At 39.1% G+C, this 24,811-nt stretch overlaps 1 protein-coding gene across 2 annotated transcripts in view; it reads right to left on the bottom strand.

The window, feature by feature from the left end:
• Reln (reelin) overlaps window positions 1-24,811 on the bottom strand; it is a 461,223-nt gene that overhangs the window by 161,991 nt on the left and 274,421 nt on the right. For both annotated transcript variants that reach the window (XM_076566340.1, XM_076566339.1), the window contains exon 11: window positions 16,057-16,202. In XM_076566340.1, coding sequence (XP_076422455.1) covers window positions 16,057-16,202 — 146 coding nt within the window. The remainder of the gene's footprint in view (window positions 1-16,056; window positions 16,203-24,811) is intronic.

Consider the following 24,811-nt stretch of genomic DNA (forward strand, 5'->3'; position numbering starts at 1 on the left):
AAGGATAAAGCAACTGGAACATAAGCATGAAAACCAGAGTTCAGATGCAGGAGGACCACTACCCACATAATCATGAGGACCAGAGTTCAGATGCAGAGGACCACTACCCACATAATCATGAGGACCAGAGTTCAGATGCAGAGGACCACTACCCACATAATCATGAGGACCAGAGTTCAGATGCAGAGGACCACTACCCACATAATCATGAGGACCAGAGTTCAGATGCAGAGGACCACTACCCACATAATCATGAGGACCAGAGTTCAGATGCAGGAGGACCACTACCCACATAAAAGCTTGGAGGTGTGGATGCCCATCTGTATGTAGTGCTTGGGAGGTACAGAGAGGGGCTCCCAAGGGCAAGCTGGCTAGATGGATTTTCTAACTGGAGATCTTTAGGTTTAGTAAGAAATTCTGATCCAGCAAATAAAGTGGAGAGCAACCTGAGGTCAGCCTCTGGCTTCCACACATATGTGTTATACACGTGTCCCCACACATAAGCATGAACACAGACCACATACATATGCTCATGTAAAAAAGTTTTAATAGCAGAATTCATCTTTTATCTCAGTTGTATCTTCTGTTCTATTTAATAAATCCTTGCCCTGAGGTTATAGTGGTATTCCCTTATACTTTCTTTTTAAAGTTTAAAATTATACTTTTCACATTTACATAAATTTAATTTATTTGAAATCGATTTTAAGGTGAGGAATAAAGTTGAGATCCAACTTTACTTTTCATATATAGATAACAAGCTATTCTAGCACCATTAACAATTCTGTTCCAAAATGACTAAAATATCACTTAGTCACATAATACTTTACTCTACATGTGAGTTTCATTGGGGTTCTGGTGCTATTAGTCCAAATGTCTATCTCTGTCAAAACTAAACTGATTATATTATTAAAAGGAGACAGTTTTGTAAATCAAAAAGCAAAGCTTACTAGTTGTTGAGTACTAACTGCTTATCCTAAGGTATGACATGTTCCCTTCTAGGAAATTATGATTATCTACCATAATTTCTCCTACCAACACTTAAGAGATGTTGAAAACCATCTCTAAGCAACGTGCTTAAGCAGCAACCTCATCTCTCCACAGAGGGACATCAATTTCATTAAATTTTATAAAGTAAACAAACTGCTGGAAATCCATAGAATGATAGCTGTTTCAGATAAAATGTTGACGCATCCTAGTTAAAAAGAACATGATAACTTAATTCCTTTTGCAAAGTTCCTCAAGTATAATTGACTGCTTCACTGTTTCCAAAGCAAAGACTACTCAGAGAAATGATTTTCACTAACATCAAACAAACATAGTATACAACCACACAACCACAAACTGGCAACAGACTTTGAAAGTAATATTTGAATTATTAAAAAGTGTATTACATCACTTGGCAAAGGACACATGCTTGAAATCCCAGAACTTGGGAGTCTAAGGTAGGATGACTATGAGTGTGAGGTCAGCCTGGGCTATATAGTGAATTCTAAGCCAGCCCTGGCTATATAGTAAGACTTGTATTAAAAAAAAATCAAACTACAATAGAAAATTATGTATAATTATACATGTAACTTTATAGACTTTATGGCTTATTTTATGGAAGCTTAATCTCTTAAATTTGTGGATGATTTTAGATATTCATTGAGTTATTTAGATACTCATTTCTCTAGTACTTATTTTTGGCCTTTTATTATTCACATAATAACTTGTCCAACAATTGAGAAGTAGGGTATACATGTTAAGCAGTTTGCTTCAGGCTAACTGCCTGGTTCTCAGTTTGTGGTCATCTCTATAGTTATACTTCCAACTGTACCAGGATGAGTCATGTAACTCTTCGGGCTTATTTATTGATCAGTTGTGTGCACATGCATGTCATGGCACATGTGTGGAGGTCAAAAGATAGCTATCATGTGAGCTCTCTGGTGATCAAACTCAGGTGGTCAGCCTGGGCAGCAAATGATGCTGAGCCATCTTTCTGGCCCCATTCTATTTTATAACAGACTTACATCTTAGGAACCACCCCTCCCTCTCTCTGCATGTGTTAAAAGGTTATGTCAACCATTCAAGGAGCACAAGCAACTTTTTGAAATAGCTCTTCATAATAATGATTCACTTGTAAACTAACCAGGAGCCACTTGTGATGTATACATGAAGACTCCACATTGGCTCATTGGTCTTTTACTTGCTCCATTTATCCCAATTAAACCACTCAGCCTGCTGATCCACATAGCGAGTTTAAATTATAAATGATGCAGAAGACAACTCTTTAAATACACTGTCTGCTTTAGAGTAGTTTTAAGTGAAAAGTTGAATTGAAAAAGATGGAATTGTCTTAGACTAAAAGACTCTTCTATTAATGTAAGAGATGTGTTCAGTAGCTACTTTTCCTTAGCTATTTGTTGTAAATTAATTACTTTTCTAGAATAATCTACATGAGTTATTTTCACAACTTTAACCACAGACAATAATTCAGACTGTATATGTACTTTCAATTTTTATTTTAAACTCAATCTTTCCCAATTTACCATAAATTAGTTTTTATTTCTCTTACTAAAACAGTTAGTTGTAAGATAACTAAAGTGAAATCAATCTCTTTTGGTAGTCAAATATTTATAATCAAATGGTACAAACAATTCAGCCTATTTTGAACAGAAAGATGAAAGCAATGTGCTTTTCTCAAGTTTTACAAATTAGATCTTTTATAAAAGTCTTGTTGCTTTGAATAAATTAGCCTACATTTATTAAAAATTCAGTAGGAGCCTGTTAGAGCATACGTTCATTCTTTCATGAATTTGTATAAACCAGCTCAAAGATGTTCAGAGGCAAAGTGCTCATGGTGGAATATAGTGCTACCAAGGCCTTCTGGGAGAAAGTGTGAGCTCGCTGGACTCAGGCTCCAGCGGTGTGGTCCCCAAACTGCAGTCATTTCCAGTTAAAAAGTGACACAGTCCTGATTTTTTTCTTACTGTAATAATTGCATGAAATGAAATTATAACCCAATCTGTGAGCCCAGCAGTGGCTACCCGAGGAGTTGTAGTCTTAGCAGTTTCTTGGATGGTATGGCAACTTCCCTAAACAGGAGTATTGATCCTCTGTGCTTTAAATGGCTCTCCCTGAAGAACTGCAGTTCTGTTCCCTGTGAACTGCAGCTGAAGGAGCGTCTGCCTAGGGACGAGCTCTCTACAACACACCAATTTATATTTACCCCTTTATGACTAATTATAAAAATAAAAAGCCCTATCTTATTTATTATAAATACATTTGAATCTATTATTTATTACGGATAGTCAGAGGTGATGCTGAGGGAAGGAAAAAAAGTTTCAAATCAATAAAATGCCTAAGGCAACTTTGTTCTTCAGAAATACTAAGGTCACAATAATATTTAATTTATAGCTTTAAAACAAGACTATCTTTTGTGTCACAAAAACACGTAGTCTAATGAGCAAAAGCAATCTAAAGAGGTTTCTTAGCAGGAAGGCTAGTGGCCTTATCAGCTGATTTAGGATGCTTTGTTAGGATTAACTGTCTTTTAATCAGCTCATACCTCGGTAATTTCCAGAACGATACAGTCTCTGAGGGAAGCTTGCCAACTGAAATCACACAATACACACAGATGTACAAGTGCTCATATGTATCTGAATCTCTAATTTTCCTTTTCCATTTTAGGGATTTATCATCCATAAATACTTAAATAAATACAAGAATGTTTGTTACAGCATTCCTTGTCTATCAGCGGGGGGTTTGGTTAAATAAATTGGTAGATAATCTTTTTGAAATGACTAATATAGTTACTGACTAAAAGGTCTTTTTAATGTATCAATATGTTGTTTTAAAATTTGAGTTGAGATGTAACAGGGAGAACATGATTCACACGGTGCCTTTTAGTTTATGAGGGGGACAGCCGCTGATGAGCGCTGCCAAGGTTTAACAGTGCGGAGCGGGAATCCACACGAGGGGGCTTTGGATTTTGATTTCATATGTTTTCTTTAGCAAACAGACTTTTCAGAGGAAACCAAAGGAAAAGTTTACCATGTCAGCCAGTTGTTCCTCCACCAATACTGGCATACAGGGCACCAAAGGAATGGAACATTTCATGTTATGTGTGAAAACTTGTTTTATTATATTCTTCAGGATGAGTTAAAGCACCTAAAGATTAGAAACGTTAGGTGTGTGTTTGGACACAGAACAAAGGCTGGCTGAGTCTGTATTTACCAAATTTATATGTTTTCTAAACCTCATATGAATTTTCTGAGATTGAAAAAGTTCATTTCATTGGTAAGGCTCCTATTTGGGATCTAGTCTCTGATATTTAATAAGGGATGTGGCACTGGTGGAGACCCTTCCACATTAATTTATATTCATGAGGTTTATCTCCAGCAGGGGTCCTCTGAAGTCTAGCAAGGTGTGTACTGAGGCTTCAATGAGTCTTCCCATCTTCACTGCATTTATGGATTTCCCCTCTATCATTACATCATAGGAGAAGGTAAGTGGTGAGCCCTAGATGAAGGTTTCCCAGCATGCCCTGCATTTCAAAGATTCTCCTCTTCAACCGCTTCCCCATGTTTTGCTCACATTCAATTTTGTTTCTGGTTTTTATTACATGCATCATGTTTAAGCATACCTGACCGGAATATCACTAATTTGGAATGCTGGTTTCACAATGGTTAGAAGACACAGAGTTTTCTACAACAATAACATGGCCTAGACTGGAGTCTGCTTAGAGAAAAGCGTGCACTAACTCAGACATTCCAGAGTCTCAGTAAATTAGCTTCATTTTCTCCTGTAAACATAACACCATTTTGTTTGTTTTGTTTTAAAATAGGATAAATGCAGTTCAAAAGGTTTTTTAAAACTATAATGAATGTTTTATTCTTTTTTTACTACAATCATCAGTGTAACAATCATGGTTGTTATGGTATAAAACACATTATTACTAAAACCACTACAAATGAAGAGATATTTAGCAGAAAAAAATCCGTGTTTTATCTTTCTGTAGGTCTTCTGCACTGCCTTAGAATTTATGTGAAGAACAGTTTTAGCGTACATTTTAGCCATTTTAAAATTACTGTTTCTTAATTTTTAATATAAAACCATTCTATTGTTAAGAAAGCAGTATTAGGATGTGTGGGGCGTTTACCCACCACCCCCACAGCTTCCCAGAGTTTTCTTGAGTGCGAGCAGCAGGAAATATTAGATAGAAGGATTTATAGCAGAGAATGTTGCGGAGATAAACAGATAGAAAATAAAGGATAGCCTCGAGAGGGCCTGGAACCTATTCCAACGGGCCCGGACTGTCTCTGGTCCAGGGTTTTTATAGAGACGCCAAGGGGTGGAGCAAAAGACCTCCTCCCCCAGCACAGCCAAGTGCAGGCCATCTCAGACACCTGCACTCAGGCCCGTGGTCCTGATCATCCTCTATGAGGACCTGCTGGGTAAAGCCACGAGGAACCCCAGAACGGGCTCCCACAGGTCCCCCCTTCTTAATATATAAAAAAATAACTATTAATGGCTTACAGCAATCTCCATAGCTGTTACACCTCCCAGTATGGGAGTAGAGGATGATATAAATGGCATTTCTCTTTTGAATTAGGTCCAAGGTGACCACAGCAGTCTTAGCTGCCTCAAGCCCTTTCTAAACCAAAACTCTTAAGGCGACTACAAACTTAAAGAATCCCTTAGCTTCATCATTACCATTAACAGGTTAACATAAATATTGCTATACATAGTCACAATTCTCTCAATCTTACAACTCAAAGCAAACTCTTAACAGAACCATTAGAATTAGCATATATGGTGCTATATATAGTTAACAATTTTCTCTGTCTTACAACTTTAACTCAGTCATTTGAATTTTCTTGTTAACAGAACATAGGAAAAACTTCGATGTATTCTCAAACTTAAACATTTCCTCAATTCCACAAAGCCAGGGTGCCTTAATATCAATAGGTTTCTGCGAACATAATTCAATCTCATAGCTCCTCCTTTTCTTTATAATTTTTAAGCAAAATCTCAAGCCTAGTTAGAAAACCCAAACTTTTCTGTTTAAACAGTTCCATTTGTAACACAAAACCAGTTCCATAAGTAATTCCATTTTTACATAAACAGTTCCACAAAACAATTCATAAATTGCCAGTTAATAAAGCATATATGCATACACAAAATTGCATCTCGATTCTAAGTAGAAATACATTTCTTCATTTAAACAGTTCCATTTTTAACCCAATTCCAGAAAACTGTTCCTAGGTCATTACTATAAGTAAGCTCAAAATTGTCCCATTGCAATGAAATCTCTATTGTTCATTTCATTTAAGTACCAAAATTCAAATGATAAATATTGGTACTAGCCTTCCAAATTTGAAGAAATCCATAACCAAAATGTTTTTGTAATTTTATCTCATTTTAAGTTCAAAAAGTTCAAACAAGAAATAAATTCTGGTATCAGGCTTTCACTTCCAAATATGAAGAGACGTTTTTCAACCAAAACTTTTTGCAGTTAATAATTTTTGTTCAAACAAGCGTCTCTGCAACTTTTGTTCTCACAGACAGACCTTTTTAGTTTAGTAATATTTTAAACCGCACCGTTTTTGCTGTTAGCTCACGTTTTTCTGTGCTGCGTTGATATTCCATGGATCTCAGCTGCAGATGCCTTGTGCTGGTTCTGGCGTCCGCCATTCTTAGCTTCTTAGCGGCTTCTGGAGCTTTTGAAACCATTCAGACCGCGTACTTTGCAGTCTACTAGGACACTATTCTCCTGTGTCTCAGGTGTTTTCACCATATACATTAAGAATAGACTCACACTTAACATTTACACTTTACAAACCCACATAACATGTGCTTAAGCATGAACTCACTCAACATTACACATTTTTACAAACTCACATATTAACATCTACTTATTTATACTTTATAGAACTACTTTAGCAAATATATTTCCTATTAATTCTTATATACTTATATTCATTCCATCTTATTTCTTATTTAAACTTACATTTACAACTAGCATCTTACAAACTTATTACTACATGTCTTAAGACTACCTTAGATACTTCTTACAAGCTTATATTCTTAAAGGAACTCTATAGATCTATATTACAAACTTATATAGGCTACCATTAGCATATATCTAACTTAGCAAAACACCTAAGATTTCTTAACACAGATCTAACAAGACAATTTTTCTACAAACTCACATCTTATTTTCATTTTTCTACTTCTTACTTTTAATTATTATCACTATCTCTATTAGAAAGATTCTCTTAACTAGACAGGAAGTACGTACATCATTTCTAAAGTTTACAGTTTATAGTTAGCTTTGTTATAAAGCACTGGGATTTAGTGAGTGTTATTATAGAGTTGTGATACTTGTTGTTAGGGGATTGTAACATTCTCGGGACGAAGCCACACTCTAAAGTTGCCATTTCTGTCAGCCGTTCCAGACCGGCAGAGATGCACTGTCAGCGGTAAACGGTTTTTTAACTAGAGGCTGTCCCTTCACCCAAATTCATAATGGCTCCCCTAAGAACTTCAACTCAAACGTTTCTATCACAGCAGTACTTTTGGTTTGCTCTACTGAAAAACTTCACTTCACACTGAGGGTGAAATTACCATATTTAGCTGCTGTAAAGCTCTTCACCAAAAACTGCACAGCTATTAGGTGGTATTTTAAGGATTTTAAAGTGACTTGTTTGCTCTTATAGGTAGCTTTTTGTCATCCAACTACCGTAAAAAACTTTGCACAGCTATTAGGGTAAATAAGGCATTTTACCAACTTAGCCCCAAACCACGAAGCACCTAGTTCCATATCCTTTCAATTTTTCATTGGAACTGACACTTAAACTCTTAGATGATTTTCCTTCTTCTTTTAAAGGCTGTATTTTAAGTTTACCATGAACGTATTTTCGAGCTGACAAAAGTGTTTCAGGGCAATGTCGCCATCTTTAGCGGAAAAACTACCTTTCCCAGAATGCATTTCCCTTATATCAGTCCATAATATCAGTCCCATATCAGTCTCTTATATCAGTCCCTTATATCATTTCCCATAGTTCTTTTTGGGTCTGAGAGTCAACTGGTTCTCTTTTACCAGACTTGCTTACAAATTCTTGCCCGGGAGGTTTGAACAAAGTTTTTTGTTTTTGTAACGGGAGATTTGAACAAGCATTTTACATTTTTAGCTATGGCACATTGGGAGGTTTCTATTCTCCTCTGCTGGCTTCAACAGGTGTCTCAACTTCATCAGACACTGGCCCCTGAATCAGAACCACACCTGCCTCGTTAGCAGGCATTGAGGCTGGCATTTCTGATAGCAACTTTCCTCGGGGCTTGTGTTTGCCTTAGCCAGTCAGTGAAAAGCAAGATCATTTACAACAGCTTTTCCATTGCTCTTTCAGAGATTTTCTCCCACTGATCTTCTCATTTTGCTTGTTCCTTCCTTCCCCAGATGCAGAGCTTCAGGTATCTGTCTGCGGCTCTGTACCTCTGCTAGCTGCCTTTGGAGGTAGGGGCTTTCTTTCTCCCCCTGAATCTGCCTCAAATTCTAGCAGCTTTTTCAGGTCATGCATTTTCTGGGGAGGATTATGTCCCTTCTCTGTTTCTTCAGAGTCTTTCTCCCAGACAGTTCCCAGTTTGGTATCAGTTTATCCCCTCTACCCCAGAAACAGTTTCCGACACTACAGTGGTGGCTTTCCCTGCTACTGAAGGTAGGGGCTTTTGTCCGTTTCTATTTTTTGGGGTCTGAGGTTTGTGTTCATAAATCAAGCTTAGCAAGGGAGGTTTTCGCCATCTCTAAACTCCCATTAGGACAGGTGCTTTGCCTCATCAGGCCTTCACCTGGCCCAGTCCCCCAGTGGGTTGCATTTGCTTGTCCGGGTGCTCAAGGACAAGGCTTATGCCAGAGGCCATCACCCCTTAGGGCTACACTCCCTCATCTCATCGGGAGTCAGTTGAAACAAAGCTTTTCTCAAAGAGATGCTTTCTCTGATAGAAAAGAAAGCTTTACTCCTGGATAGTCCGGTCTTGCCCTGGCTGGGCTCTTTCCCCAGACAACATTCTGACTCAGCAGCACGACTGCTTCAGACACAGTTCAGATTTACTGTTTTCCCAGAAAGGTCCTTTCTCTGATAGGAAAGCTTTTTCTCAGATTTCTTTTTGCAGCTGTGGACCTATCAACCCGGGACTTGTAGGAAAGTGGACAACTGTGCCGTTACACCGGCTTTAGCTTTGTTTGTTCATTAGCAATCTTCCCCTGGGTCCTGCACCTTCCTGCCTCAGCTCTGTGCTCCAGGAAGTTTACAACTGCAGGAACCCTAGTATCCCCGAAATGCACTCCAACTCAGAGACGCTGGCCAGTCGCCTCTGGGTTTTTGCTCAGAAGCGAGGATACAATGCTAACAGTTTCAGGGAATCTTTGCATAAGACGATGAGGAGCACCTTTTCATTCTGAAACGCTCACTCAGAACCTTTGCTGCCTCAGCTCGGCTGTAACTGAAAAGCTTGGCTTTTTTGCTTTTCTCTGGTAAAGTTTCCAGCCCTTTTGGGCTCTCTGTAGCTCTTCACCCACACTCTCCCCAAGCGTTTCCCTTAGGGTACTCTGACCCACTGTCTTTTACTAGCTTGAAGAGACAGAGCTTAGAAGAGGTTTTTAGAAACTTGTCCCTGCCTCCTGCATTGCAGGGAGGATTGTTAAAGCTTGAAAGAGAACTTAGGTTTTGCTGTCTTAAGTTTGTTGTTTTCCCTTAGAGCTAATCACAGGTGGTCCCCATACTAATATCTTCAGGTGATTCTAATTTTTGTCCTTCTGAGAGAGCGAGTTTTGAAAGGCTTTAGTTTCTAAGTTTCTTAAGAGATAGATTAAGGCTTTTTAAGAGAGTTTTTTCCCCCAAATTTTTCAAGAAAAGCTTTAGAGTTTAAGAGAAAGATTTTTCCCCCAGGAGAAAGACCAACTTTTCCCAAAACTTCCCAACTTTAAACTTTGACTTCTTACACCCCCATTTTTGCTTCAGGGAGAAATTACTTTCTCCTGCTGCTTGGATTTGGCTTTTCAGCTGTCCCCAGGTCAAAAGCTTCCATAGGAAACTTTTCCTTCCCCATAAGCTCCAAGAAGAGCTTTTTTACTACCCGAAAAGCCCAAAGAAAGATTTTTTTCCCAGTTTGCTTTCAAAGCCCCCAAAGTTAGAAAATTGAGTTTTTCTGTCTAGTTGCCTTACTTATTTTTTCCTACATAATCTTATACTTCTAAGTTTTTCCTAAACTATATTACTACCCTATATCTTATACTTATCACAGATAGAAATTGAGAAAGGGATAGAAGATAGAAAATTTTGACAGAAGAGAATTTCGCTGCAGCATCGGACATCCTTCCAGTCCGCTTTCCTTTTCTCTCGAGGATAAAACCCCTGCCTCACCAAAAATATATATATATAAAAATATATATATTCCATAACACCGGCATGCCTTTCCACTGGCAGGGCTGACTCAGCACTTTCACCAAAAACTCTGTAATAAAACTATTATTTTCCTTTATCTTTAGTCCCTATTACTTTGTCTTAAGTCCCTGTTCATTTGTCTTTAGTCCCCCCTTTTTTTGTCCTTTTTTTCTTTAGTCCCTTTTTTCCCCTTTCTTTAGTCCCTTTTTTCCCCTTTCTTTAGTCCCTTTTTTTCCCCTTTCTTTAGTCCCTTTTTTCCCCTTTCTTTAGTCCCTTTTTTTCTTTAGTCCCTTTTTTTCTTTAGTCCCTGTTCACGGCGCCATTCTGTGGGGCGTTTACCCACCACCCCCACAGCTTCCCAGAGTTTTCTTGAGTGCGAGCAGCAGGAAATATTAGATAGAAGGATTTATAGCAGAGAATGTTGCGGAGATAAACAGATAGAAAATAAAGGATAGCCTCGAGAGGGCCTGGAACCTATTCCAACGGGCCCGGACTGTCTCTGGTCCAGGGTTTTTATAGAGACGCCAAGGGGTGGAGCAAAAGACCTCCTCCCCCAGCACAGCCAAGTGCAGGCCATCTCAGACACCTGCACTCAGGCCCGTGGTCCTGATCATCCTCTATGAGGACCTGCTGGGTAAAGCCACGAGGAACCCCAGAACGGGCTCCCACAAGGATGTAGACCAAAGGAAAGGGAAGGTGGGAAGCAATGCCCTTAAGCAGCTTGTAACTGATTGTCCAGAGCTCTCTGAGCATCTTATATGACTTCTAAACAAATCCAGCTGTCATCTAAATTAATTATTTTTTTACATTTGTGTGTGTGTGTGTGTGTGTGTGTGTGTGTGTGTGACATGCATATGTGTGTGGGTCAGAGGACAGCCTGTGTGGAGGGCCTTCCACTGTGTGTTCTGGGGGTGGAACTCCTGTGACTGAGCATATCGTAAATGTTCTTTATTTGCTGAGCCATCTCATCAGGCAATTAAGTATTTTTTTCTCAGTGACATAATTTACTTGTATATTTTGAGAAAGACTTAATTTATTGGTCTATTTACTTTGTGTTTCTTTCATATTTAATTAAATAATACAAATATAATTTTTGAGCATCATTTTGGCAATATCATATTACTGACTGTAAGTATGGGTGAATAACAACTAATTTTTACCATGTTCGAGCGTTTATGTGTCATGTGTCACGACTTCTCTTGGTTGATTATCATAACCGGGTGGTACGATGACTGCTGATGACACCACCCACTGGTTGCAGGGCACAGGGAAACCAAACAGACCAACACTCTACCAGCTGGCTCCCCTTCATAGTGCTGGGATAGCGATGCTCTAAGCCAGCGCTCGACCCCGTGTGCCACACCACCATCCTACCACACAGAGTGGCAACACTGTGCTAAAGCCTGCTGCATATGAAGGACTATGCCTGGCACTGTAAACATGGTTAAAATCCATGGCTAGGGAATTCATAGGCCTGGGGCCGGGGAGACTACTGCTGTTTTGTTCAATAGCCATGTTGTCAAACTGTATTCGAAGTGTTAATGTTATCAGGTTAAAAATACCATTTAGTATATATGACATATTACTCCCATGTGTGTGCATGCTCCTGTGTTCACATGTACACACATGCACCTGTGTGTGCACATGTGTATATGTAGGCTGGATCAAACTTGAGTGCTGTTCCTCAGGAGCCATCCATTTTGTTTTCAGAAGACTGGGTCTTTCACTGACCTGGAGCTTGCTGACTGGGTGAGGGTAACTGGTCAGCAAGGTCCGGGGATTCTCTTATCTCCAACCCTTCCCCCCAACACTGGGATCACAAGTGCATGGCACCATGCCTGGCTTTTTAACATGGGCACTGGGGATCAGCCTTCAGCATTCACTCATGTTTGGCAAGAACTCTATCAAGTGAGGCATTTCCCCAACCTCTACATTCCTTCATCTTGAATGTGATGCAAGGACTCAAGATTAAAATACCCAGTTTAGCAATTTATAATTGGGAGATATCTAGTAATTTCTAGGGGCCATGAGCCACAGTTGGGAATCACTGAACTAGATCATTTGTTGAAACTGCTTTCTGTACTTTGTCAGTGTGAAAACGCCAGGTAGGGCACCACAGGTGAGGATTACCATGGAGCTGCCCGGTAGGTAAAGGTACCAGGGGTGAAGATTACCATGGAGCTGCCTGGTAGGTAAGGCACCATGGGTGAGGATCACCATGGAGCTGTGTGGTAGGTAAGGCACCACAGGTGAGGATCACCATGGAGCTGTGTGGTAGGTAAGGCACTATGGATGAGGATCACCATGGAGCTGTGTGGTAGGTAAGGCACTATGGATGAGGATCACCATGGAGCTGTGTGGTAGGTAAGGCACCATGGGTGAGGATCACCATGGAGCTGTGTGGTAGGTAAGGCACCATGGGTGAGGATCACCATGGAGCTGTGTGGTAGGTAAGGCACTATGGATGAGGATCACCATGGACATTCACTGTTCTGAAGCTCATTTCCAGATGTCCACTTTCATTGTTCCTTCCTGGAGACAGGAGCTTGCATTTGAAGTCATTCAATAGTTCCTACAGCAGTGACTCAGAGCCCCACCCTAACTCAGTACCCATACCAGGAGCAAAGCTGAAATGCCATATATGGTGTCTTACTCAATGAACATTTTGGACCATAGTAGCCTCCTTCTCTCAACTCTCAGATCCTAGGTTCATGCCCATCCCCACAGCCTCTCCCCCCCAAGTCTTCCAAAATTTCTGGCCTACCTAGTGAGATACCTTCTTGTTTTATCATTCATCAGAGATTCATTTTCTCATTTTCTGTAATTTTCAAGGACTTGGAGTAAGGATTTGGGACAGGTGGTGAAGATGGAGCGTGCTATATTGATTAAAATTTTAATAGTCATTAATTTGCAGATTCTGCTGTGTCATGGACATACTGGTGACAAAATATATCTTCAAAAGATAATTAAATAGTACAAACATACAAGACTACAAGGCATATAAAAATTACATTTTGTAACAATGTGTCATTCTACCAAGCTCTTTCCCACCTACAGACAGTCTTAGCTAGGTGAGACACTGTAGCTGTTAATTAAATGATGTGTCTATAAGGTTCAGGTAAAGTTCAGAAAGACACACATAAATTATCAGTGTATCTATTGGAGCATCTCCCCCTGAAGTAACAGATGTGTCTTCTTTAGAAACAAACAAATAAAACTAAAGCTTTAACATTCTCCTAAAAGAAAATGCCCATCAGTGCTGGGACAGACCAGTGACGCGCAAGCACATGCTCACAGCCTTGTGATAGGAGATCAAATGCTCAGATTCTAATAGTAGGAAAACATGAGAAACCGTTTCCAAAAGCACTGCCACAGTGACTGGCATTTTCTTTCCACCCTGGCCCTGTATACAAAAATAATTCTAATGTACTATTTATTAGGGTAGTATATTCTTTTACTCTCTAGTTCTTATGGAAGGAAAACAGGTAAAATGTATGAATGTATATCTATATTAATATTTAATTAGGATTTTTTCCAAGTTCTCAGAATACAATCCATTCAACTGGTCACTCTGTGACATGGAGGACTTACCATCTGCCTGCTACCTCTAGAAGGTGACTGTCTAATGGCAAATTGTGTTTCTGGATGGTAGTGGTTTACCGGAAGACTGAGACAAACAAACAATAAACTTGCAGACAAGCGACATAACCTAATGCTTTTCTCTGTCACTTCTCACGCTACATATAAATGCTCCACACATCAATTTGACTTTGTTAAAAGTTTTTCTCCCCTGAAGCTCTGATAAAAATAATTATATCAGCATTCTTTGATAGACCAATAAAACCACATCTGGCAAGTTCATTAAACCAGTATTTTCACTCCAGATATAGAAAAGCCTGGGCTCTCTTCCCATGATCCTTTCAGACTTCAAAACTTAATGTCAACCTCATAAGTCTCCTTTTAGCTTTTTTGTTTGTGATGATGATGTTTTGGTTTTAGCCAAAAACTCTTACAACATTAGTATTTTATTAGATTGAAATGCTTGATCTGTAATCATATGTGTATATATATATATATTTCAGCTTTGTTTCTGGATTATTACATGTTCTAATGTAGGTTTGGTATCTTTTAATATAAAGTCAATTTCTGTTCTATTATTTTTCATTTATTTCCGTTGCTGTGATTAAAATATCTTGACCAAAGCAACTTAGGGGAGAGAAAGTTTATCTGGTTTACAACTCTAGGTTACAGACCACCATTAAAGGGAGTTAAGGCAGAACTCAAACAGCTAGTCATATTACTCCACAGTTAAGAGCAAGGCAAATAAATGCACACAAGCCTCCTTGTTTCCTTACAGCTAGCTTGCTCAGCTCTTAGGACCTTGGCCTGGAATGCTGCTACCCACACTAGGCAAAGATTTTCTCTATCAATCAACAATCAAGATGATCCCCCCCACAGACATGCCCACAGGTCAATCTGCTATAGATAACCAGCTCCTCACACAGTTAACATGAAAGGAAAGTCCAGGTGGGCCCTGGGAAATCTCTAGAACATTTTTCCTATGAATACCCTTTGCCTCTCTGACTCTGGACTTTCGTCAGTTGAGCTTTTTATCTTAAGATGGGATCTTGCTACAAAGCCTAGGCTGGCTTTAAACTCAGGATCCTTCTTCCCCAGCCTCCTGATGACTTTGAACTCAAAGTTTGTCTCCCTGTCGGGCCCCTCTGCGTGTGCATGTGTGTGTATGTGTGTGTGTGTGTGTGTGTGTGTGTGTGTGTGTGTGTGTGTGTGTGTGAACAGAGGTATGGATGTGCCATGGTCACACACAGAGGTCAGAGGACAAGCTCAGGCATCAGGCCTCACCTATCTTGTTTAAAACGGCCTCTGCTGTTTCCTCTCCACTGGCCAGACAAGCTCCCGGGGCTTTCCCATTCTCTCACAAATGCCCTGGGTGCAGATGCTCACTCTACATGGGTGGCTCAGGTCCTCACACTTTCATGACAAACATTTTCATTTACTGAGCTGTATCCCCAGAAAAACTGGAACTTCTGAGAGCATCACTCACCTAGTAAGTGATCTTAGGCAGGAAGGTCCCAGAATAAGGCAGATCAGACAAAACATCAAGCAAACACCAACTGCCCAACACCCTCAGTGCTTCTGGCTGCCCATCCTTGAACTCCAGTCCCAAATACCTCTCTTATGTGTCTTCCAAAGATAAATTATATTCCCCAAGTAGCTTTTTTATTGGTCAAAACCACATTTCAATGAAAATCAGGTAGTAGTATCTGTAAGTCTCAGTCCCCAGGAGGAAAACTGAAAATCTCAATACAATTGTGGTGAAAATACTTTGATTTCTAATATTGAAAAATTTTTTCTCCAAGTAAAAGCTAAATAATATGAGCTATATATGAAGTCATGAGGTATTTGTAATCACAACTTTTTAAGTATGCATAAAAGTACCTTGTTGCTTAATAGAGACTCAGGATAAGTGTCCCCCTTTTGGCTTGTCTGTGATAAAAATCATCAGTGCTGATTTAAGCATGCTTTTGCTATTTGACGATATGCATTTAAAACGTGTCTACTGGAGTAAAGGTAGGTGGTATACACAGCATGGGAGATAACAATTACTCACCCTGTGGGCTGGCTCTCAAATTCTTCTGACCACTGCTCTTGAATATCCTCTGTAGAAAGATCTACATCCCGGGTGGTGGCAAAATTGAACTCGCTGCCTTCATTTCCATGGAAATAAATGGAGTTCCCATCTGACTGACAGCTATGCTGTAGATAAAAAAAGAGAGCATGGGGTGGCTGTTGAATTGGTTTTGTATCTGTTTTACTTATGTATAATTAGAGTTTTCAGGAAAGTCATTACATTATTCCCTCTACGATGTACTCGCAAATCAAAATGGCTTGTTACCTCCTTTTCTCCGTGCTTAATTCAATTATAATCTCTTTCTAACTTATTAAGTCATCACACAAAAGGAGTCATGAGGGCATTTGAGCTTTGCCATTTCAGCCTTTAGTATGAGACAAGAATATTTTAATTGGAATAATATCCCATCTTTACCACAGCCCTTGTTGTGAGAATTAAGTCTGATAATGACTTGTCATGTATTTTCAATTCTGTGGTTATAGGCTAAATCACAGTGACCTTTTCAATATTCCATATAGTTCTAACTTGCCATTCAAGGCTTTCACAATTTGTCTGTAAGTGGAATGTGAGTAGAATAGCCAGCTAATCAAAGCATGGGATACTGAAAAGGTCACAGTCATCCCTGACATGTCATATATTCTTAGCCATATTTTCAGTGAAAGTTTCTGACCAGAACTGAGAAGTGCACGTTTCCAGTGAGAGGCTTGGAAACCACAAACTCCGCTACTCTTTGACAAAACACTCGTGAAAGGAAAAATAATTTCCTGTGATTTATTTTTCAGCGTATGTTTTTCAGCTGGATGTAAATGGTCAAAGACAAGATGACAATCTAGAGCTAAGTAAACTGAATGCCTCCTTCTCAAAATTAGAAGCTTTCATTATGGCTTTTTGGTAATAAATCATAAAGGAAAATGCTAACATGTTTAAGGGCAAACATTCATTTAATCTTTAATACTCTTAAAATGAGGTAGAGATGAAGAAAAACAACTGGACAAAAATACCCATTATGCCAATGGCTCTACAGAGCAGGGACATTTCACCAGGTCTCAACACAGCGACTGGCATGTAGGCATTCAAAACACGCTAAACAGCTCACTGTATGAAAGAAGTAATGCCATGGCTATGATTTTTTTATTTTAAAATTATTTCATTTGTGTGTGCATATATGTGATGCATGTGTATGTGTGTGTGTGTGTGAGATATGTGCATGTATGTGTGTGTGTGTATGTGTGTGTGTGTGAGATATGTGCATGTATATGTGTGTGTGCGTGTGTATGTGTGTGTATGTGTGTGATGTGTATGTATGTGTATTCACATAAATCACTAGAGATGTAATTATTGATAGAATAGTTGCTGGCCACATGTGAGGATTTTTGTTCAATTATCAGCACAAACAACCAACAACAACAACAAAAATAATCGTAGTTTAGTTGAGAAATATTAAATATCAGATAGAGGGCTCAATGGTAGGCAGCATATTAGTGTATAAAAGTGTGTAAGAGCTGGTCAGAATCACCTCTAGGGGTACCCAGACAAGCAGACTTTACAGATGATCAGACCTTCATCTGCTTTAAAGGACAGATAGAGATCTATGTTGGATGACAAATATATACATCAAAACAAAGCTGTAATCCCCACTTTACTATACCAGCATAATTCTGAGCTGTATTCTAAATATGAGTCCTTAGACCCACAGACAAATGTAGCTCTCATCCCTCGTCAGAGAAGCTTCTCTTTGCAGTAGACAGAGACCATCACAGAAAACCACAGCTGATCAAAATGCAGAGAATAAGCCATCATGTGATGCCAGCCCCAGCTGATCCATCTACAACACAACTCTTGCACCTAAGGCACAGGGAGCGTCTTCAAAGGGCTGGAAAGATTGTAAGAGCCAGAACAGGATGTCTGTTGTGAGACCCATGGAGTCTCAACAGCACAAGTGTATAACCAAGACCTGAATAAGGACAATGCCAACAGTCAAGTTATTGGAAGGGGAAAAAAAACCACACAAGACCCAAAGTCTGGACAAAGAACTACCAGCAACCAAGGAATGCCGAGAGTGGAGGAAGTTAGTCTTCTGTAGGGAAGAGCCGCAGTTGGTTATTGAACACCAAGTGGTCAACCTGAAATCATCTACATATGAACAATATAACAATATAAGATGGACTGAGCCTACTATAAATATTTATATATTTAGGTGTGTGTGTGTAAAATAACAATTAGAGAAAAAGAGGTCATGAAATCTTGGGCAAGGTAGAGGGTATTGCATGGGAAGGATTGGAGGGAGAAAAGGTAAATAATTTAATTATATTTTATTTTTAAAAAATAAAAAAACCAAAACCAACCAACCAACCAACCAAAAAGCTACAAAGATGTTATGTTAGCCCAGTCTGACAATTAGACAGGAGCCTGGCTACCAAGGTCATAGACAGCTGCACCAGGAACCCTGACACATTGCTTTCTCGGTGGTCTTCTAGAAACTGAACTGGTTAGAGCTGGTAAAACCAACATGGTTGGAATAGATTTGCTACTGAAGTGGAATAGTAAATGGTTTTCAGAAGTTCAAGAGGGCAGCAGCACATGATCCTTAGGGAGCCGTCCACAGCAGAAGACACACGCATGTCTTCTGGGCCCTGCCATCATTTTAGCTAATACTTCCACATGGCAAGCACTGACTGCTTGGGACTCTTGTCACATGCAATGGATGTTAAACTGAACTCATTTTATACAATCATTAGCATGGACATATCAATCAAAAGGTAGAACTTAGTTCAATTGACAGTAAATGGAAATTGTCAAATGAAGATAAATTTTAAAGATTTCCCCACCATGCCCACCTGAAAGAGAACCAATGCTAACAAGCACAGCAAAGGTTATTTCCCCAAAATCACCCACTGAGTCCCAGGTGTGGGCCTTCATGACTTTCTTCACTGTCAGAACCCCAATCCACTGTGGCCTATGGGTATCTGAAACTAATACACAGACTCAGACATCAGTGGAAACGGCAATATTCAAGGAAATGGCACACGTAAAATACCTTCACATGTGAAAAGAAATATAATTTGAATGAGATGTTTTTATAATTAAAGAATGGCTCACCTAATAATAGCCTTTGTCATTTCTGGCTAGGCATCCATTTAATTATTTAAATGTTAGTTTCATTTACTTCATAAATTTTTGTTAATATTTTAAAACTATGTAATTTAGTTCTGCCCTTCTAAACATTATTAATATACTTGATGCACAAGTATACTTGAGACAGTTTTAATATAAAACTAAAATCATTATAAAATTTGGTAGCTTATTGCTAACTACTTTCACAAAATAAACTGGTGTAACAAAAAAATGAAAACATATTCCAAAGGCTTTTTCAGTAGCTGAACATATCATTTACAACTGTGTAACTACTGAAAGTCAGTGTCTAGTACACACTTTCTCACTGCAAATACACTCTTGCCACCATGTGAAACACAAATAATGTTCACCATGACAAGTATGAAAAATAGCAATATGAATAAATTAATAGCCACTTAAGTGATTATCAACAAATATTCATATTAGTAGGCTATAAAACTCATCTATCTTCAAGAAGTTTCTGTGAGAGACAGAAGGGTGTCATTTTTTTTTTATACTGTTTTAAAATTTCTTTAGAGCTCTTCTACTCAATACCAGACAGACACAGGAGAGCTTTCTGTATGCCAGCTTCGAGGCTTCGCCTTGGAAACATCCTGTTAGGTTTAAATAGTAAACTTGGTTACCTGATTCTCTTCTCAAGTGAGCCCAGTGTCTTTGTGGTTGTTCCAAGAGGTGAATTCCTGAGTTACTTGAGAGCAATAGACCTATTGAGTCCGCTACACTCTAAGAAGTTGGTCATCTGCAGGCCTTGCATATATGAGTACTGGGTGCAGTACCAGGCTAGTGTTGTATTCTCATTCAAGGATCTTGAAATTGATTATAGGACTTTGAATGCTTGGAACCCAATGTTTTGAAATCATCATGGTTCCCTAGAAACTCTCCAAACTAACAAAGGAAGTCTAGATGCATCTCATAGGTGACAGTTTCTGGGCTTCCAGAGGGCTTCTCAGCCTCTGCAGGAGAATCCAGGGTCTGCTTGCTTAGGGGCTATGTGAACGTCTCTCTCCAGTCTGACTTATTAATGAAGCACTTAACATGAATCAAGGAAATCAAAGCTGGGAAAAGCAAACCACTGGAAACCAAAACCAATCAAGCTGATACAGAACGAAAACTCAGGTGCTGCATCCATCCTCAGGGACTCTGAAGGTTGGGATGAGAAGGCACAATAAAGCACATTTTTTTCTACCTGATGGCTAAGGGCTGGCACAAACCGTTCTGCCCATTAGGCCTCAGCTTCTCAGGGTGAAGAATGGTGTAGCTCGGTTTTTTTTCTGGTCCTGCCCAGGCCTGCAGTTGCTCAGACCCAGATAAACACACAGAGGCTTATATTAATTAAAACTGCTAAGCCATTAGCTCAGGCCTACCACTGCCTAGCTCTTACACAAACTCAGTCCATTTCTGTTAATCTGTATGTTGCTACATGCTCTGTGGCTTTACCTGTGTGCCATTACATGCTGCTCCCTGGACGGCAGGCTGCCATCTCCTGACTCAGCCTTCCCCTTCCCAGAATTCTCCTTGTCTGCTTGTCCCACCTATACTTTCTGCCTAGCTACTGGCCAATCAGCATTTTATTTATCAACCAATCAGAGCAACACATTCACAACATACAGAATACCCCACAGCAGAATGGAGTCAACAATATCTGCTCTCTTGATATGTTATGAGAAACTCAGGGATTGACAGCGTATCTTTTTAAATTCTAAATGCCAATAATATCTATTTCTGAATATATACTTTTTTTTTTTTTTTTGGTTTTTTCGAGACAGGGTTTCTCTGTGTAGCTTTGCGCCTTTCCTGGAGCTCACTTGGTAGCCCAGGCTGGCCTCGAACTCACAAAGATCCGCCTGGCTCTGCCTCCCGAGTGCTGGGATTAAAGGCGTGCGCCACCACGCCCGGCTGAATATATACTTTTAAAAGATATATACTATCATATTTTACAGTCTTAGTAGTAGCTGATTGAGAAACAGAAGAAATTTAAATATATTTTTGTTTCTCATTATAAAAATTATCAAAATTCCTCAGATCAAATTAAGACCTTTAGAAAATTATACAAGAATAGGTCCCATGATACAATATAGTTAAAAAAAAATACTACAAACATTCACACATTATTACAGCAGATAAAAATCATCAATTGCATTTCAAAAGCCCTCAACATTTTGGAAGATCACCAAATAATCTCCTAACAGATGAAAATCAAAAATATGAAATGACCAACACCACCTTTCTTCACAGATGAACTTTCATTGAATGACATCAAAATCCAGTATGCTAAAAATCCAAGTGAAACAAGTATTGAAATTATGAAGTTCCAAAAAATTGTTCTCCATTTTAATACCCAGCTGCTTTTGTTTAGTACCAATTCAAACTCATTTCACTTTTGTGCATTAACAATTACAAACCTAAACAACTTCAACAACAACAACAAAATGCCAAGTAGTTGAGCTGACATTTAATAACTAATAATAAATTAGTTCATCTATTTGTGCTAAATAAGTCATAAATTCTATGGCTAGTTCTATTTTTCTGTTTTTGAGCCTTCCTATGTGCCATCAGTTATTACATTAATTATTTGTTTCATTATTTTAGCATTGGTAAATCATATATACTTAAGTAGCAATGAATCTATAATTTTCATATCCCTATGTCTTTATGTGTTTTCTTCAGCCAAAAAAATAATAAAAGCATTTCTCTGCTTTGCCACTAAATGAATGTCCTTTATTTGACAAGCAGAACACAGTGTAACTAAGTGACAAGAATTTGCCATTCAAAAAGGCATCAGCAGGAAACATCAGTGAAAATTCCTCAATTCAGGCTAGCATTCCCTAAGCTTGGTCCCTCTACTCTGCTGCAAATGCTAATGACTTCACCTCTGCACTTGTAAAAGGTACTTAAATCACCTCTACCATTGTTTAATTAGGCTTTCAGAAAAAAAGAACATCGAGCGACTCTTAGTACTTTCTCTCTAGGGCCTAAGGACCCTGATGATTCTTTTAGGGATCTACAACCTCACAATTTACTTCTTGATGGCACCATTTTTGCTGAAAGAAGTACACTGGACATTTGGGCAATGCCAGCTTGTAGAGGGCTAGCAGCAGATGGAAAGAAACCTGCCTGGTGTGTTTTTCCCTCCACATGAGCCGAGAGCCATCCATTTCCTCCATTAAGGAGCTGTCACTCAGCCCACCCAGCTGGAAGACCATTTCTGATGGCCAAGCTGGCTGGTGGCAGACAATTCAGATACAAAGTGCACTTTAAAAGGAAGCTAAAACATCATTTGTAGGAAAATTGAAAATGCATGGCTTCCACCACAGCCAATTTTTTAATGACTGTAATATTTTAAGTGATTATTTTTGCCACTTCAGATTGCTCCTTAGAGAGGAGAAGATTTTTAATTAAAATTTAGGCAATGCAAACAGATGAGATATGAGGAGCACAGGAAAGAGAAATAAGATGAATAAAATTAATTAAAATGGCATTGTTGGCAGAGCCATAAATTAGCCAGTGTCTGGCTGGAAATAAAATACACTGGCATGGGAACTTCCTGATGAAAGTAAGATGTGCTGTGTGGTGGTTGAAGTGGACTGGCCGTCAGCCTACATATTGTGTTCTGAGGCCCTTTGTATATGTTATATTGTTATCACATATTTCCTACATCCTGGCTCCGTGGTCTTTAAAGGTACAGACATCTACTATAAAAAGAAAAAGAAAACCCCTAATAGGAAGAGAACAGTTTTCTCTTGAGACAAAATAAATTTCTATTATTTTCCACACATTCAATTCTAGGTAATTTAATGCCAGTTCCAAACCTGAAAATTTGGCTGTGAGCGCAGTCCAGGTGCAAGAGGGCTGCCCTGCATTTTATTCAGTCGACACAATAGATTCAACTGTGGTGAGGAGATTTCAGGGAGCCCAAAGACTGTTTCTTTTTTCTCATTTTCTGGGATCATTAAACATTCACATTTGAACCACACTGTAGTAGGATTTACAAAGATCCCAATTTATAGTATATTTTGTGACAAGTGTATAATTACTTCGCAATAGTATCAACTCTGAAATGGAAATGGTGACAGAGAGGAGGAATAACCACGCGAACCTCCACAGGACAGTTGTGAGCCTCGTCTTTGGTGATCAGCTCGATTTTCAGTGTTGGGTTTTCATACTTGCCTTCTCAAATTAAGGCCCAATATGCAGACATCAGATGAAGGGCACAGCTCGGCATGCAAGAGGCACGTCTCGCAATGAAACAGTATTTGGCTTCAAAGTCAAAGCCTTTTGACATGTTGGAGCCTCTGCTTCCTCGTCTTGGAAATGGGGATAAGGAATAGATGAGAGGCCATAGGGAATATGTTTAAAGATAGCAATATTAGGAAATCATAAAAACTACTTTTCCCTTTATTTTTGTTCCATATTTTTAGTCATTTGCTTAAGAAGCCTTACTTCAAAGAATGCTACCATGAAAGTTATTTTTTAGGAGATGTAACACACACAAAGATGATGGAAATGTTACCATACAGAAAAAATAAGCTTTACTTATTGAATACTGTGCCATCTTTATCAGAGATTAAAAATATCAGTTTTAATTGCAAACAAAACAAGACAAAAGCAAAAGGCACATCAGGCTCAGGGGATTTGTCTGAATGGTTATCTGCTATAGAATTTATCAGAATTAGTTGTTCCTACATTATTGCCACTTTTGTTATGGTGACCTGGCTCATGTCCATATTTCACTGATGCTATTCCATGTTAATTACTATACAAATAGACCTCACTAGGGGGAGATTGTGAAAAGCACACTTCCACACTTAACCCTTCATCCCCAAAGTACTCTTATTAGCTTAACAAATTATATTCTGGCGCATTTTATAATATGTATCCACCTCTTGGGGGAAACACAATAATAAGAGCAGCACAATCCAGATGAAGAGTTTCCCATGCAGAGGGAATCTGGGTAGACAGCATGCAATTAACCAAGCTGGAATCTAGCCAGGAGATCACAGTTATCATTCAGACTCCTAATGGAATAAGACATGGGAACATGACTGGCCACGAGTCTCACTGTGCTCAGGTTTATCCTCATTAGAAACTCAGTACACAAGTCCCACAGTCACATGCTGGACAGTCTGAAGAAGAGCGATCCGCAAAGCACATTTTTGCCAAGCAAATCTCATTGCTTCCTATTTGTCCTTTACCTTGAAAGAAAACAAAATTGTGAAGTCAGCCGTTGAGCCATTTTTCCAGGGTACTGAGTGGAGTGCTACATGGAAGACGTGCTGGGCACCTGTGTCAAGCAGGCCTCGCTCTTCAGGGTTTGTTCCCAGAAGGCAGCTTTAAAAATGACTTGGCTTCTCCCTTTCACCATTGTCAGACTTTATTTTTCCTCACGAGCCTCAACTTTCATTAAGATTTAACAATTTTCAGCCAAATTCATTTACATTTTTTTTTCTTAATTTGAACATAATTTTTCTTCTCCACTGATGATTCAGCTATTTGTGACAATTAATAACAGCCTTCGAGGGGCGACAGCAGACACTGGCAGTGAAGATCCAATCCTGGTTTGGGGACTTGCCTTCCGTCCAATGGAGCAACAAGCTTGTTA

Source organism: Peromyscus maniculatus, chromosome 3 (genome assembly GCF_049852395.1).
Source record: "Peromyscus maniculatus bairdii isolate BWxNUB_F1_BW_parent chromosome 3, HU_Pman_BW_mat_3.1, whole genome shotgun sequence".
NCBI lineage: Eukaryota > Metazoa > Chordata > Mammalia > Rodentia > Cricetidae > Peromyscus > Peromyscus maniculatus.